This window comes from Myxocyprinus asiaticus, chromosome 15 (assembly GCF_019703515.2).
Source record: "Myxocyprinus asiaticus isolate MX2 ecotype Aquarium Trade chromosome 15, UBuf_Myxa_2, whole genome shotgun sequence".
Taxonomy (NCBI): domain Eukaryota; kingdom Metazoa; phylum Chordata; class Actinopteri; order Cypriniformes; family Catostomidae; genus Myxocyprinus; species Myxocyprinus asiaticus.
Window position 1 is genome coordinate 29,836,574 of NC_059358.1, and position 18,368 is coordinate 29,854,941.

The 18,368-nt window shown below is 35.4% G+C and overlaps 1 protein-coding gene and 1 long non-coding RNA gene across 2 annotated transcripts in view; one reads left to right on the forward strand and one right to left on the reverse strand.

The window, feature by feature from the left end:
• LOC127453432 (beta-1-syntrophin-like) overlaps positions 1-18,368 on the reverse strand; it is a 35,248-nt gene that overhangs the window by 14,444 nt on the left and 2,436 nt on the right. Inside the window, exons 2-3 of the mRNA XM_051719760.1 lie at positions 5,476-5,692; positions 435-621 (exon numbers count right to left, since the gene is read on the reverse strand). Of these exons, the coding sequence (XP_051575720.1) occupies positions 435-621; positions 5,476-5,692 (404 nt within the window). The remainder of the gene's footprint in view (positions 1-434; positions 622-5,475; positions 5,693-18,368) is intronic.
• Positions 13,137-18,368, forward strand: part of LOC127453441 (uncharacterized) — a 32,208-nt gene continuing 26,976 nt past the window's right edge. The window contains exon 1 of the long non-coding RNA XR_007899408.1: positions 13,137-13,328. This is a non-coding gene — a long non-coding RNA (uncharacterized LOC127453441). The remainder of the gene's footprint in view (positions 13,329-18,368) is intronic.

Genomic DNA, 18,368 nt, shown 5'->3' on the forward strand with positions numbered 1-18,368 from the left:
TTGGTGGAGAGGAGAGAATAGAGTTATAGAGCCAATGAATCGATGGGGATTATTAGGAGGCCATGATTGAGAAGGGCCAATGGGGGGGAATTTGGCCAAATTCCCCCCATTGATTGTTTAATGACCACAGAGTGTCAGGACCTCAGTTTAACATCCCATCCGAAAGACAGTGCCTTTTTACAGTATATAGTGTCCCTATCACTATACTGGGGCATTAGGACCCACACAGACCACAGGGTGAGCACCCCCTGCTGCCCTCCCTAATACCTCTTCCAGCAGTAACCTTAGTTTTCCCCAGGAGGTCTCCCATCCAGGCACTGGCCAGGCTCAACCCTGCTTAGCTATAGTGGGCAACCAGGCAAGAGCTGCAGGGTGATATGGCTGCTTTAGCTTTATGTGCATTATCAAAATGTATGTATTCATTTAGTTTCCACCTTTTCTGCCAGCCAGCCGAGGTGCCGTATCTCTCGACTCCCATGTTCTTGGAGTTCGCCCATGATCTTTCTGGTGAGGTTTGTGATGGTGGACTGCATGAGAGTGAACCAGGTCTGAGCAGATGCTGTGTCTTTAAACCGCATGACTATTGTGTGCTTAGCATCAGGGGAGTGCAACTCCAACTGCCTAAAACAATGAGAAAGAAAAGACAAGAGACACAATTAAGATTCTATTTTTAATCAAGCCAGAGTATTCTTTCATTGGGCCAGCAATCGATCATTAAAGTTACAGAATAGTGGAGATTGTGGCAGCATTCTATTGATTTGATGTTTGGATTAAAATACAGTTAAAGGCATAGTTCACCCAAAAATGAAAATGAAATCGTGATCTATCCACGCTTATGTTGTTCTAATGGTGTATGATTTTTCTATTTCAGTGGAATGCAAAGGAACATATTTAGCAGAATATCCAAGCTTCTCATTTTATACAATAAAAGTGCAAGTGAATAGTCTTTCTTTATACAGTCAATGTGAATAGTATTATACAATTAAACTGAGATTGTCAAGCTCAAAAAAGCACAAAAAGTACCATTAAAGTAGTCTAAAAAACTAAGGCTGGGGAAAATAGAGATTTTCTGATTAATCAAAATATTCATTTGAACGATCCTGATATCAGTTCATAAAGATCCTGTTTACACCTGGTATTAAGATGCATCTCGGGTGATCCGATCACCTGTGGTCGGACGAGACACATCGCTGTTTACACCTGGTTGCAAAATATGTCTCCTGTAACCACTTGTGTTCAGATTTGGATGGAAGGGTCTCTGATTTCATCACGAGATACATCAATCAATATGTTACTGTGCTACTGCATGACATTAAAGCGCAACAAAGTTAGAAAAGACAAAGAAAGCATGAAAAAAACTGGAGTGCTGTTTTTCCCAGATGCACAAACGCAACATTTCGAGCAGAATTGTTTGTTATTTTAGTAGATTACCTGTACTAAAGAAGCTTCAGATATGTGTGCTTGTCATCTGTGTCTGAGCATGTTGATATCAGACACACTGAAGAACATCTATGAAGATCTCATGCTAGTGTTTGTATTCTTTTTTAAATTATCCAATTGGATGTTTTTTTTTCCTTTTCAAGCAGTACGTAACCAACAAAGTTTCAACTCGTTTCAGCACAGTGGCTAATTAACAGGTGAGGGGTGGTGCTTCACTACAGTCTGGGACGAATTAAGGACGGATAGTTTTTACACCTCAAGTGCGATGTGTATGTACTAATGTACTGTATGTTTTTGGCTACCTTTGTATGTGGTTTTTGTGATCCAATCACAAAATGTTTTAGACCCTATTTAGACCTGTATTTAGGGCTGATCACTTGTGATCGGATCATCCAAAATGCATCTTAATACCAGGTGATTCAAAATGACATCAAAATCCCAAGATCGATCTCTATGCGCAACCCTCTTATAATGCGGTAAAGAAACCAAATCTACTAACTAAAACAATTCTGATAGACGTTTGGTTAAAGATACAATATTCTTAATTCTTAAATTATTCGTATTCTTAAAGAGATAGTGCCGTTTTAGTTCTACATATTTACTGTATATTGCATATGTGTGTGTGTCATTTTATATATATATATATATATATATATATATATATACACTGTATATATAGACTCACACATGTGCAATATAATAAATGCAATTTAATTATATAATATCAAAACATATTTATTTTCGGAACGCACCAAGTTAAAAGGTCATTAATTAAAAGCAATAGTGGAGAGAGAATGTCTTTCATATGTAAGCAAAATGATATGATAACTGATAACTGATATATACCCAAATTAATCAGAATCAAATCAAATCAAATAGAGAACTTGTGAGTCTGAATCAAATCAGGAAATCTATACACACACAACTCTTGATAGCTTTCTGTGAGGAACAAATCAAACTCCATTTTTGGGTAAACTATCCTTTTTAAAGAAACACTTCAAAAATATGGATGTATCGGTCTGTATGTTGAACATCATAATCAAGCAAAAGATGGGAAAGAGTTATTGCTTCAATAAAAAGTATTGAATGTAGTTGAGAACAGAATGCATGTAATGACACTCAAAAAATTAAATTTCCAGTCTCGGTTGAGACTACATCAACATGATAGTTGGCAAAAACAAAGTCTCAGTCAATATAAAGTCACCAGACTGTGCTTGAAAAGAGCTCTTGAGTCAAGATTAACCACCAGAATACCAGATACACCCGGATCAAACTAAACCGTATATCACTTCAGCTGCAGGGAATTTACAGTGATAAATGCTCCACTCATACATCATCTCTAGGAAGAGTCTTAACCTTGCAATCCACTATATCATTTTCAGGTGCTCCATGTTGGTAAAAATAGAGCTAATTTCATAAAGACTGAGAGTTTAGAGGGGGTGGAGAGGCCAGATGGAGCTGATGTGTTTGCATTAGACTGAGGAAAAAGCATCTTGGATGAGGCCCAATGAGTTCTGGTGTTTCAGGCGGTAACTGGGAGAATTTCACAGCTAATGGAGAAGTTTTTGCCCAATTTAGGAGGTGTAATGACCAAGTGAATGTTTCAGTGCCTTATGTGGTTAAAGGACATCTCTCCACTAAGGAGAGTAAGGGGAAGAAGAACTGCTGTCAAACTTCAGCAAGTGAACTTTAAAAAAAAAAACACAACATCCTCAAAGAACATTTGAGATATACCTCAGACATATTTACATAGACATATCAATGATGAGGGCAAAGTAAGTTGTTCTTGGCTAATGTATAGAGTAAACAGAGTTCTAGAGGATAAATACATTTTGTCAGAATATCATGGTTGCTTTTGAGAGGCCACCAAAGGAGAAACATCCTTTTTACCATGCATAATAGTTTAATTATGCCATCTTCATGCAGAGTCTAACGCCTGGGTCTAACTAACCCTGACCCCCTGGGTCAAAGAGGTCAAAAAATGATGAGCGATGTTTAGATAGTCTCCAAACACAATGTGTCTCTAGACCAATCAAGAACAAGAGAAACACAGGACAGATGGAATGGTCAGTATCTGTCATGGAGGAACATCTTCTAGCCCAAACCACCAGCTATGCACACTCATCCCTACCACACAAATATCACTTACATTTCAATTTTTGGCCATCAGAGTTCCAAAGGAACCAAAAAATGGAGGGGTGAGGTGTGAGGAGCAAATTCTATTTTTATTCCAGATGGATTTTGTGGAAGAATTTGAAAGAAATCCTCTCCCAGTGTGGCACTTAAGGTAAGCCATGAATACCTGAAGTATTGATAGAGTTAAGCAGCAGCACCAACATGATGGATGGACTATCAGACATGGGACACAAAACGGAGCCAGAGGCTGAGAGCTTATGACCTGGTAGCCAGTCTGCAGAGAGCTCCTGACTGACATTTTTTTTATCGTGTAATAAGACCTTATATATCAATATTTACTGAGAAAATCCCCCAAATGTAGATCAATCAAGTTGTCCATTTGTCTGAGGCAGACTTACAGTAGGGGCTGTTCACATTGGATGCAGTTTTGTATTCCATCAGTGCTATTTTTTAATAATTGGTCTTGGTAAAATTTCAGACAGACGTCTTTGTCCATTGTGTCATATTTTGCTTTTTTTTTGTGTGTGTGTTTCACACCATGAGTGCCACGCTTTAAAACACTTTATCAAGTAAAAAGAAGTTCAACTTTTAAAAACGTGTCTCAATGCGCCTGCCACTACGCTGCGTCTAGCTGTTTTTGAACACAAGAATGTGTCCTGTGTGAACGGTCCCTTACAGTGTTTTAAAAAGGATGTGACATGTTCCACCTGTCATACTGTCAAACAGCTCATCTTGGGTACATCTTCTTTTAACACACTTCCTGTGTAATGTTATGGTTAATCTAAAAAACCACAATGTTCCTTTCTCTGGCGACAAATTTGAACAAAATAAAATAACATTAAGCAATCTGAAAAACAGACAGTGTGGTTGGTGAGAGAAGTTTTATCACTTTAACAAACACTTTCAGCAATAAAGCATAAAGTTGTAAATATGTCACATGACTAATATTTGTTGATGACTTTATATTTTGCATTTTGTTTTGATTTTTGATACTGAGCACACAGGGAACATGTGTTTTGGTGAGAGTCCAGCTCTAAGCACTCTTGCAACTTAGGCGAACTTTGAAGTCATTCTTGATATGGACTTTGATGTTGTCCTCCATCACTTTTGAAGACATGAAGGTTCACCCACTGACAAGCAGAGGACACTACCACTCTAGACATCAAACATATGAGTGAGAGACCAGCATAAAGCATGTGTTGTGCAGGGTGCATTATCAGGGCTGTCACAGCATTACAAAGAGATTGTCTAAAACATTTCTAATCACTTTCTCCACCATCTTTGACAAGCACTACAATGGACAAAAAAAGATCAATTAATTCCCCTTAGTAATATGCAAAGTTCGTGACAAGCAAACTTTTTCATTAAATGTTGAATTGAGTTTGCTGAAAATCAGTCAGGTTTTGAATAATTCGAGTTCTAATTTCATGTTTCCCTCAAAAAAAATTGACCAATGAAATTCTATGACTTTTCTAGGCATTCGTGTTTACTGAATAAGGATTTGTTTAATTTTTTTTAATTTATATTTTTATTTATTTGAATTTATTATTTATTTATTGTATTTTACATTATTATACTATCAAAAAGCTATTTAACCTGATAAAATATAAAATAGTTGATTATAACTAGAAACATTTATATTGAGTATATAGAAATGCCCATAATGTTTTACAATTGTATTATTATTTAAGCATTTTCTATTAAAACTTTTAAATATTTTTATTAATAATGTTTCAGGCATGGAAACCAACATTTTATATTTTCTTGATATTTCCAGGTTTTCCATGACAGTGGGAACCCTGTAGTCTTTCTTGTGTATTAGACTTCAAAGATAGTTATGCTGCATGTTTTGTAAAACTCCTGTGGTCAGTACATTGATGAATGCATGAGAAGCTGTACCTGTTTTCTGGGTCAGGGGTGGTCATACTGCGGGTGACATAGCACATTTTAAGGGGGATGTATCTGCGGTCACCCTGTAAGGACAGCGAGGGGGAGCTGGGGATATCGGAGAGAGGACTGCCGAGACGCGGAGACTCAGGCGGGGGCATCTCCCAGCTGATCTCAGACACTGGTGACCCTTTTTTCACATATGGGGTGGCTTCCCGCATGTACTTCACTAGAACAAAAAAATAAATAGATCAGTTAAGGGTCAGCATTTTGAGAGTATGTGAACTATATGGCGAAACAGTGACTATCCACTTGTTCGGCGGCCTTGGTACCGGAAGTGTTTTTGCCATTCATTTTCTCTATAGGAACTTCAAATGAATCATCAATAAAGAGTTCCAAGTAGTGCTGTCGATTTAACGATATAATTCAGTACGATCAATTATATAAAAAATAAAGCGTTAAAAAATGTACGCAATTAATCAAGCCCCCAGACCACAAAAAGGAATATTCTTGCCATCAAACCAATTCAAGCTTAAAGTTTCAAGTTTTCAGCAGGGGGCAGTAAGCAAAAATGTAGCTGTGCAGACAGGCAGTGGTAAAGACAACAAACCACATTTTCAGACTGCAGACAGCTCAAGATGAGGACTCAATCATGCTTTCAAACAGTTGGATGGAGCGCAACTGCAAATTCACGGGTCTTAAGTCATGTTTCTGTAAGTTTCAAACTATGTTTTATTTGACACACCATCCCAAAACACTGTTTATAACTCAATGCAATCAAAATGAGACACTACAAAAGCATCCATCCGACGCGTGTGTGTACACTGGCGCATCCTTACAAAAGCCCTTATAATAAGTCTACCACGGACAGACTGATGAATTAAATTATAAAATTGATTGCTGTGGACCGAAAGCCAATGGTGGTTTATGTTAAATGATATGGAAATAGACAATATATGGCCTTCTAAAGCCACTTTGCCTAATAAATGTTGTACTTGTTTGCCACAATAATGTAATGTATTTTAATTATCTGAATTATTTTATTTATTGTATACGTTTCATTTACAATTATTTACTTATGATTATTTATAATAATTTCATCATTATATACTGAATTATTTTTATTCAGGGGCCTTTCTCAGCAAATATTGAAATATGCGATTAACTGCAATTAATATGATTAATTAATCAGCACATCCTGTAATTAAATTGGTAAAAAAAAAAAAAAAAAAAAATTTAATCAATTGACAGCCCTTTTAAACCATGAACTGAACAAATTCAACCAACTCTGAGATGAATCACAACAACCTTTTAATTCAAAGCAAAAAAGTATTTTAAAATAAAAAAAGAATTAAGACTACTAAAAAGACTTAGTAGTTAAATTCTAAAGTAATGCAAATGACTATATGTTTTATATATTATTGCTACAAATACATTTTTCTATGGAAAAATTAATTGGAATATTACTTCCAAAACCAGTGTTGCGCTTTATCAACTACTCCCGTTATTCTCTTTCTTTGAGAAAACCCTGTATCAGTAGTATACATAGAGTTATCAACACAAATTTTCTTGCAGAGAAGTTTTTCCATCACATGTGTGCAGTGAGCCTTGGCTGGTCAAAAATGACAGCAGGAAACCCCTACGCAAACCACATCACTCTGACAGCTGTCCTGACTGAGAAATCAATTCACTGCACATTTGCATAGATTCCTATTGCATTGCTGGACAATTTCTGCTGGGTTTATGGCAAGGCAATGAACTTGGGGACAAAGAACCTCCACACAAATGTGTTGATAAGCTGCAATAAGTGGATTACACATTACTGCCATGCATCTCAGGTGAACATCACACTGAGGGCCAATTATTACAATTCTATATGACAGCTTAATCTTTACAGGAGCTTCTGACCATGTGAGCATTCTGCAGTCACATAATCACTTGAGCTTTTTCACAATAACGGAGGTATTTCACCATTACCCATAAGCATGAGATAGATCGGAAACTAGCCGTTTGGCATGACATCAACATGGTTAAAACACACTCTGAAAGACTGTGGGAGACATACCTGTTGCATAATAAATGTTTCTCCACATGCACATGAATATTGAGGAAACTTTTTTTTTCCCATCACATATTTGCTCCTGTCTTCAAGGCAAAACAGTAAAAGGAACAGTTCCTTTGATAATTAAAACTGCCGATAGAAGTCGAAGTAATCAAAACAAGGAAATCAGTGGATGATTGATGGCAGGTAAAACATTCACAACCCACTATGGTTGTGAACACTGACATGAAAAATAGAAAGAGGGGAAAATGTGTTGTATCTCTCTTTTGCTTTGCTTTGCTTTAATTTAAATTAAATTTTTTCTCCATTCAATCTCATACCTGAATGGTTCTGCTTTGTTTTTAAAAGTAAACTGCAATATTTCTCGATAAACATAAAGGTGAAGTGTGCAATTTGTGCACCATGAGCAGCACCAAATGAATTGCAAAAATAATCACTTTTGGATAATTAATAATGAGTTTCATTACTGAACAGCCCAAAAAGATAGTGCCGCCACAAACTCACACTGTTGGTTTAGTCAATATTGCTGCTGGTTGAGATACTCATACAAATGTAGCCATGTTTTGAAAGTGAGTGCCACAGAGCTTACGCTTTTTCAGTTAAATCAGCCTGTGAATGGCTTATTATAGTTGTCTCTGCATATTAAGCTGGGACAGGAAAGAGTATTTTAACACCCGAAAATAACACACTTCACCTTAAAGTTTTATAGCTTGTGTCATAAGCCGTTTCAACCCAAAATTTAGGCACACACAACTCAGATAGTTTTTAACCCATACAGATGTGAAGAAAGACCACAACGTACGTTTTTGGTCTGTTTGTCTCTGTCTACATCCTGAGACAGTCTGCGATAGTATGACTTTCAGTTTACATAGCGCAGGAAATAAGACTTAGGCAATTCACAAAGTTTAAATACCTAAACAATGATCCCTGTCTTTACTGCTTGATACTGAGAGGATACATTAACAAAGACTAAAAGCCAAGTCAAGATAACCCAAGATAATCCATATCCTTCATCTGAATGAGGAAACAGAAGTGATTTTGAAATGCTGTGTCAAAGTCTGACACATAACTGTGTTCTTTAGGGTCAACGATCTAGGCTGCCCTTGCATAAAACATTACAACCCAGAACTTTAGAGTCCACCACACAGCAGGTGGAATTCTATTCACTTGACAATTCTATTAAGAATTCCTGTGGTTCTTTATCCTCAAGGACATGCTAAGAGGGCAGCTACAAACTCAAGCTTATGAAAGGTTTTACTGTGTTCAACAAAAGCAATGTGTAACTTTGTGTTAAAACTGCTAGTTATATCTTATCTTATTTCTGCACCACCAGCATTATTTAAAAGGAATATTCCGGGTTCAATACAAGTTGAGCTCAATTGACAGCATTTGTGGCATAATGCTGATTACCAAAAAAATGAATTTTGACTCGTTACTCCTTTTCTTTAAAAAAAGAAAACAATGGAGGTTACAGAGAGTCACTTACAATGGAAGTCAATGGGGCCAATTATTGGAGGGTTTAAAAGGCAGAAATGTGAATCTTTTAATTTTATAAAAGCACTTTCATTCTTCTGTAAAAATATTTGAGCTTTAAAGTTGTTTAAATCGCCATTTTTACAGTCATTTTAGAGTTTTTGGGTTTGTTGATATTACTTCGTCTTGGCAACGATGTTGTAAAACTGGCTATAACTTTACACAGAATAGGTGAGTGATTTTATCACATGTTTCTATGCATATTGTTTATGTCTTGTGGTTATACAGTACTGTGCAAAAGTTTTAGGCACTTGTGAAAAATGTTGCATAGTGAGGATGTCTTAAAAAATAATGCCATAAATAGTTTTCATTTATTTGGTTGTTGGCAGATAGGATGTGCCAAGCTTCTTGGAGAATTCGCCACAGTTCTTCTATCTATTTAGGCTGTCTCAATTGCTTCTGTCTCTTTATGTAATTTCAGACTGACCCGATGTTCAGTGGAGGGCTTTGTGGGAGACATGACATCTGTTGCAGGGCTCCCTGTTCTTCTATTCTAATCTTTTCTATTTGCAAAAGTAATGTTTGGGAGTCTAACATTTATATTTTCTGTTGACACCCTAAAGTTGAAGATATAAATAACCATCTTAAGACAAATGCTTTTGTGAAACACCTTATGTGCCTAAGACTTTGCACAGTACTGTACTTTTGAAAAGGTGAGTATTTTAACATTCAAAAATTGGCCACATTCATGTCCATTATAAGTTTCTCACTGTCATCACAGATTTTTTCTTTTTTTAAAAGAAAATGAGGGGCAAGTCAGAATTAATTTTTGTGATAATCAATATTATGCCACAAATGCTGTCGAATGAGCTTAACTTATACTGAACTTGGAATATTCCTTTAACTAAACAGTCTCTTTCAGGTGTGGTCTTTCAGTGCAAAACTGCGTCTTATTCACTAACCACCTGTAATCAGCAGATGCAAATCTTTTAACAGACGCAGTCAGTGCTGAAATAGTGCTACATCATTAAAGGGTTAGTTCACCCAAAAATGAAAATTCTCTTATCCTTTACTCACCCTCATGCCATTCAGATGTCAATTAATTTTTTTTTTCAGCAGAACACAAACTAAGATTTTTTTGAAGAATATCTCAGCTCTGTAGGTCCATACAATGCAAGTGGATGGTGATCAGCACTTTAAAGCTCCAAAAGCACAGACAATCGTAGTAAAAGTAATCCATGCGACTCCAGTGGTTAATGTCTTCTAAAGCGAAACGATCGCTTTTGGTGAGAAACAGATCAATATTTAAGTCCTTTTCACTATAACTGTTTACTTCCATTCACTCTTCAATGTGCGTCCATGAGGGGAGTCAGTTCACGCTGGCATGTTCAAATGAAAGCAAAATCAGTGAAGCTTGTGAACAGCATTCTCTTAAAAACAAATCGAGTTGCACTTCGGTTGTATCGCATCAGTATTAGCGTGAACATGCCAACACGCTTACGTCATGCGAGAGGCAGTGTGAACTGATTCCCCTCACGGACGTGCACTGGAGAGCGACCGGAAGTAAACAATTATAATGAAAAGGACTTAAATATTGATCTGTTTCTCACCCAAAGCAATCGTATCGATGTAGAAGACATTAATTTAACCACTGGGGTTGTATGGGTTACTTTTACTATGATTGTTTTTTGTAGCTTTAAAGAGCTGATGACCATCCACTTGCATTGTATGGACCTACAGCTGACATATTCTTCTAAAAATGTTGTGTTCTGCAGAAGAAAGTCATACACATCCGGGATGGCACGAGGGTGAGTAAATGATGAGAGATTTTTGGGTGAACTATCCCTTTAAGTATCTAAATTAAGTAATTGCAATTAATTTCCATGCAAATATGGCTCCTTTCTATACAAATTAGGGTCATTATAGATTGCGCTTCATTCACAAAAATTGCCCGGCTCAATTTACATCGAGCTAATACCGACAGATGAAAGCATGCAGGCAGTAAAATGTATTTTATTTAAAAAATATATTTGTATAAATTTTCTATTGATCATGTCAGCAGTAATTCATTAAAAAAATGAACAAATGATGGAGAAGAGTGTTATAACCCGGCATAGATCGAGATGCATGGTGCAGTCAAGCACAATTTCAGCATGTTACAGAGATGAGGCAAACAGTGCTTTTATTAAGCGCAATTCATTCTTAGTGAATTCACACCTGACTGTTTTCAAATAGGGTTCCCTCAACACAGACATATAGTCCCGCCCCAGACTCATAACATTAGTTGAGCCAATGTTGCTGTGTCGGGCTGGTCGGGATGCTCAAACAAACAGAGCAATGTTTTGAAAGTCCCACAGAACCAAAGTGTTTAAACTTTTCAGGGAAATCAACCAGTAGATTATGGCTTGTCTCTGCATTTTAAACTGATATGGGAATATATTAACATAAAATTACACACATCACCTTTTATCATACTAATTCAGTGTCCTTCAACAGGCACATCACACAAACCTGTATTTCCTGTGTTTTGGTACAAAAACACAGATGGAGATATAAGGTCAAATAAAAGATGGAGATTTCCATCTTCACCAAGCAGTAGGTTTCTCTGGTATAATTATGTAAGTTAGCCCCAAGCAACATGTAAAATTACTATTTAAATGATCAATAAGAGATGTTATAGTGTGTTTTTAGTATACATTGCTTGGAGCATCATCAATTTATTTAATCTTCTATTGCAAAAAAGTCTGACTGGTTAAAAAGTTAGAGAGTCTGTGGTTGAATTATCCCTTTAAGAAGGAATCCATCCAACCAAAAATTTTAATGTGGTATTTTCACACTTATTGTTTTCATCTTTCTAAACCTGGTAAAAGTAGTTCCGCCCACTGTGGAAGGGAAAACCCCAAAAATTTGCTGGCAGCATGATGCCCCTACCAGCAGCATCAAATCAGCTGAGAACAACGTGAGATTTTAAATAGTAAATGCATTTGCTGCAACTGATATTTGTTATCAACTTATATTATGATCGCATATCTCTTTGGAGTTGCTTGTTGATAATAGAACAGTTTGAATACCAATTAGAAGATAGAGGCTTGCTTGTTTAGTGCATATAATTAATGCTACAAGAAACCAGTTATTCTTGTCTTGTGGCTGCTGTTCAAATATCTCAGTTTACTATGTGCAGTTGGCTTTGTTTGAAAATATGCATTCCTTTGTATGTACTTATCTACTCCATGCTTTGAGCGTAAGGTCATGTGACTTGGGAGATTGGTCTTCACTAGCCATGCTCCTCGCTCTCTCTCGAAAAAAACTAACCCCTGTTCCAATCCCTGTCTCATTCTCATTTCATTTTATTATTTATTTACAATAAAAAGAGAGAAAGAGAGAGAGAGAGAGAGAGAGAGAACAGAAGCATAATGTCCCACGTCCCAGAAATTATTTATTCGTGCCTTTGCCTCGTGCATCTTTCGTGGGTAAGATAAATTGAAATGTGTAATGTGTGCAGAGACATGCAGTGTTGTTTTGCACTAGTAATATCGAAAAAGTGCTTTTGGCTTCCAAAATGTTTCATTATCACTATTTCACTATTTCTTTGTGCAGGCTTCTGTGGAAAGTCCTGACTTACTGTTGTAATTGGGTGTTTTGTAGAGAAAAGGAATTGGGGTCTTTTCTGATGCATACTGTATATAGGGAGCTAACTATCAGATTGTCAAATGCATTGTTTCTCAAACACATAAAGGATATATAGACAAAATAAAACATGATACCAGGGCATCAGGGAACCGGACCTGCGTGAAGTTGGCCCCCCACCCAACGCAAAACGTTGGCAAAATAGTCTCAATCATTTGTGCTCCGTTTGTGCTGTAAAAATTTTCATTTGTGCTGCTTCGGTTTTTTAGATATTAAAATAATATTTATAGGTCATTCTGAGGTCACTCAGCCCCCCCACATGCTCCAAATTCACCCCAAATAGTCTCATTTGTTTGTGCTTCTTTGTGCTGGTTTGCGCCGGTAAAGGTTTCATTTGTGCTACTTCGGTTTTTAAAGTATTAGACATTGAATTATAGGTGATGATGTCACCAGCCCCCCCACATGCTCCAAATTCACCCAAAATAGGCTCAATCGTTTGTGCTTCGTTTGTGCCAGTAAAAGTTTCGTTTTTGCGTCTTTTTTTTTTAACAAAACAGTTGAAGTAACAAGATAAGATCCAAATGGCAAACCAAATCACATAAATAGTCGCATTCACTTAACTGTTACCTATCCACTGTGCGTTTTCAAATTTTAACGGACACAGCGGATCACAGGATGTGTGGAATGTAACACAAACTCCAAGGTAAGTGTTGTAGTTATGTGAATAATAGTAGTAATATTAACATTGTCATAAATACAGGCACCATAATCTGTTTGCTGTAGCTCTGTGTGTGTGCGCGCACACCTATACAGTACAGGTCAAAAGTTTGGAAACATTAAGATTTTTAAATGTTTTTGAAAGTCTCTTAATCTCACCAGGGCTGTATTTATTTGATAAAAAAAAATACAGTAAAAACAGTAATATTGTGAAACAATACACTTTAAAATAGCTGTTTTCTGTTTTAATATAATTTCAAATGTAATTTTATTTCTGTGATGTCAAAGCTGAATTTTCAGCATCATTACTCCAGTCTTCAGTGGTTTTTGTTTTTAATTTTGTTTTTGTTTTTCTTTATTTTACATGTATTGTTTATTTTATAGATTATACTGTATATTCTTTTTTCTATTTGTAGTCTGTATATGCTCTATATTTTATACTATGTGTTGGAATGACTATTGTCATGTTCATTGTTTGTAATTTGACTGGCATAATAAAAAATAAAAACATTTTAAAAAAAACTCCAGTCTTCAATGTCCTTCAGAAAAAAATTTTGATTTTGTGCTCAACTATTATCAATTATTATTGGTGCTCAATTATTAAGAAAGTTTCTTATTTTTTTATCAATGTTGAAAACCATTTTTGCATGCTTAATATTTTTGTGGAAACCGTGATACATTTTTGTGTGGATTCTTTGATGAATAGAAAGGTAAAAAGAACAGCATTTATTTGAAATAGAAATCTTTTTAACAACATAAATGTCTTTACTGTTTCTTTTGATCAATTTAATGCATCCTTGCTGAATAAAGGTATTTATATATATATTACTTACCCCAAGCCTTTGAATGGTTGTGTATCATGGTTTCCACGGAAATAAAAATGATAATAATAATGAATGTTTCTTGAGCAGCAAATCAGCATATTAGAATGATTTCTGAAGGATCGTGTGACACTGAAGACTGAAGTAATGATGCTGAAAATTCAGCTTTGATCACAGGAATAAATTACAGTTTACTATATATTTAGATAGAAAACAACTGTTTTACATTGGAATAATATTTCACAATATTACTGTTTACTGTATTTTTGATCAAATAAATGCAGCCTTGGTGAGCAGAAGAGACTTCTTTCAGAAACATTAAAAAATCTTGTTTTCAAACATTTGACTAGTACTAATATATATATATATATATATATATATATATATATGTGTGTGTGTGTGTGTGTGTGTGTGTGTGGAAACTCGTGACTCAATGAATTAAGAATTAAGCCAAAATGATTTTACTTTTGAAATTTAATTACTGTGTACTATCGAACATCCATTAACACAAATAATGGACCTTTAAAAACTTAAACTTAAAAACATGTGATGATTTATCACATGTCCAGATGTCAGGCTTCAAAATTGTGTATTCCTTTTTTGTGTTTTAGAGAACTTGTTGTATTTAACCATTTCAGGCATGAATTCAATCCATTTCTGAAATGGAACTTCAAGATCAAAAGTCCAGCAATCTTTTGGTCTGGGTGAAAGGGACCCTGTGTCATCACTACTGCCATTTGTTTCATGATCACATTCATGAGTAAACCCTAAAGCAGTCCAGATGTTGTGTCTATTTAATTTAACAAAAGTGTATAGAGCCTTTGCAGTGATCTTGTTTTCTAGCTGCTTACTAAACTCTGTCCAGATTAGGAGTAGCTATGTTGCCATTTTGGACTATGGCCTCTTTTGATGAACACAGGACTGTGAAAATGGAATCTCTGTCGACTGCTGGTTTCTTGGGCATCTGGCATAAGCAAAACATAATTACCCACTTAAATAATCCTGACTCAAAAAATTGAATATTCAGTATAAACTTGTTTTCATGTATTACTGTATTGGTCAGAATATAAGGATAATATAATATAGTAATAATATATAAGGACCAATTTGGTAATGTTGACCCCTAGATGCACAATGTATTCAAAAAACTAACATGGTTCACATGTGCAACTGTAATTAGCATATATTAGTATTAGCAATGAGTTTTCTGTTCAGTAAACATTGACAATCATAGCTCTCTTGAATGTTGTACCATTATTCTTGAAGTTAACAAATAATATTGTAAGTGACAGTGTTAAAACATTGTACTTACATTGGCCAGAAATTTGATTTAGTAATGACTTTTGTAGTTTGATTTATATCGACTTTTTCTCTACTAACTCTACACTAATTTCCACAAGAGCATCTTGAACAGAAGTGTCACTTGCGCCTAGTGATGGCAGTGAAGTGTAGCAGATGATACTCCATGTAAATAAATCAAAAGTTCAATCAGGAAAGACCTGTGAATGAAGTAAAGATAATTGTTTATTGAACAAATGATGTGATGATTAGTCTTGACAGAAAGTCTTTGACAATTCGACTCTAAAAGTGTGTTCACATCGAGGAGATTTGCACTTTTGTTCTCGTGCCCAGAGCTGAGCGAAAGTGAGTGACAGAAAAAGAGTCCGACAGACACCAGATGAATATTGAGCTGCTGCTGTCTGAACACCAATACGTTTTTAATAAACATCATAGTGACTACAAAAACATTGATAAAAGGAGTTGTTGTTGTATTAAAACATCTTCATCCAACATTTTGGTAAGAGACTGAAATGACAAAGCCGAAAAAAAATGCTCACTGCTCATAAATCGTACTGACAAAACACAAAACAAGATAGACCTATTTTAGAAATATATAATATAGTAGCCTAATATATAGTAATCAGAATGACCGAGACTGCTACTAACCTATATTTGATTTTTGTGACCATTAAGTGATCTATTTTATTCTGTCAGTATTGTATTCAATAAATATTAGCATTTATAATTCGCCTGTAATTCAGTGTCTAATATTTAAAAAACCAAAGCAGCACAAACAAAACTTTTACCGGCACAAACCAGCACAAACGAAGCACAAACAAACGAGAATATTTGGAGTGAATTTGGAGCATGTGGGGGGGCTGAGTGACCTCAGAATGACCTATAAATATTATTTTAATATCTAAAAATCCGAAGCAGCACAAACAAAAAATTTTACAGCACAAACCAGCAAATTTTTTAGATATTGAGACTATTGAGACTATTTTGTAGTCGTTTTGCATTGGGTGGGGGGCCAACTTCACAAAGGTGGGAACCGGTATACATATGAATACATACATCTGTCTAGTGACGGAGTAAAAATACAAGTTGGATGTAGTAAATCTGTGAGAGCAAAAGGATATGCAAATATTTCTGGCAAGAAATGTCAAAGTGAATTATTCAAATAACCCAAATCCCAAAGACGGGAGAAGGGAATTTAATAGGCCCTGATTTGACATGCAAAACACTCTTGAGCAATTAGTTTAACAAAATAATGAAAAATGTCACTAAAATGTATGTGCTTATAAAATCTACACTATGCACTAAATTAAGTATAAGACCTAAACATTAATAACTAATAGATGTTTTAGTTTCAAATAAGAATTTATATTTGAAGATTTGCAATGATGAATCTAACTGGTACTCTCAGTTTCGTAAAATTTTCTAAGCAGATGATGAGTGTAGGGCAAGGATTTAGCACAAAATCATTAAATCATGTTTGCTTTTCATTAAAATAAGGACATACAAAAACAGAAGCAAGCCTGTGTTTTTATAATGTGCTTTAAGTGATCTTATTTTATCCTGCTAGACAAACATGGACACATGTATTAGCTCATCATAACTATAGGCTGATTTGAAGCCAGAACGCAGTTCAATGATATGACAAAACACCACAGCACACCTGTGCTCACTTAGTCACAGAGAAGTCAGGTGGGAAACTGTGAGGTGGAACTGTAACAGAGCTGAAGGCCAAATATCATCAACACGCAATATTTATGAAATCTCAGTTTCATGAATAAACTCTAAAGCAACCAATTAACTTGCTGAGTTTCCAAAGTAATCTGATAGGGCTGCTCTCTGTCATGAGTGTCAGTCTTTATTATGCTGTTTTAATGGTGCAAATGCAGTGATCAAAACAGTTGCAGCACACTGTTCTGCTTCACGGCTGAACTACAAGGCACAGTTTAAATTATTTACAGAAGGTGACCCAGAGTCTAACCTGACCCTCAGGTGGGTGTAGAGAATCTGTGGATATCATAGAAATGTGGTACAGTTAATAAAGTGGGTCCAAAAACAATGATACAACTAACTTCCCTAGTATAACAGCATTTGTATAAACTGCAGATTTGATTTTTGAGGAATTTGAGCTGTACAGGTCACAAACACAAAATAGAAGAACAGAATATAGTCTTAAAACAGAATATTTTACATATTAAAGGTTGAGACTTGCCAATAAATACCTTAATATTTTGTAAAGCTAAAACTAGAGATAACGCCAAGCAAATTCCTTAAGAGGATTCAGGAATTAATCTCTTGATTTACCTGATTAAACATTATGCATCTTTTGCATACAAATAAAAATGAATAATTCTATGCAATACTTATTTTTGTGTATTACTGTATGTTTTCTATGTAGATTATGTTATATGCTGTTATAAAGCAATTGCTCACATATTTATCTATCTATCATCCATCTATCTGTATTTTCTATCTATCTGTCTGTCTTTTCCATCCATCCATCTACAGTTGAAGTCAGAAGTTTACATACACTTAGTTTAAGTCATTAAAACACATTTTTTAACCACTCCACATTTTTTATATTAGAAAACTATAGTTTTGGCAAGTTGTTTAGGACATCTACTTTGTGCATGACACAAGTAATTTTTCAACAATTGTTTACAGACAGATTGTTTCACTTTTAATTGACAATATCACGATTCCAGTAGTTCAGAAGTTTACATACACTAAGTTAACTGTGCCTTTAAGCAGCTTGTTAAATTACAGAAAATGAGGTCAAGCCTTTAGACAATTAGCCAATTAGCTTCTGATAGGAGGTATGCTGAATTGGAGGTATACCTGTGGATGTATTTTAAGGCCTACCTTCAAACTCAGTGCCTCTTTGCTTGACATCATGGGGAAATTAAAAG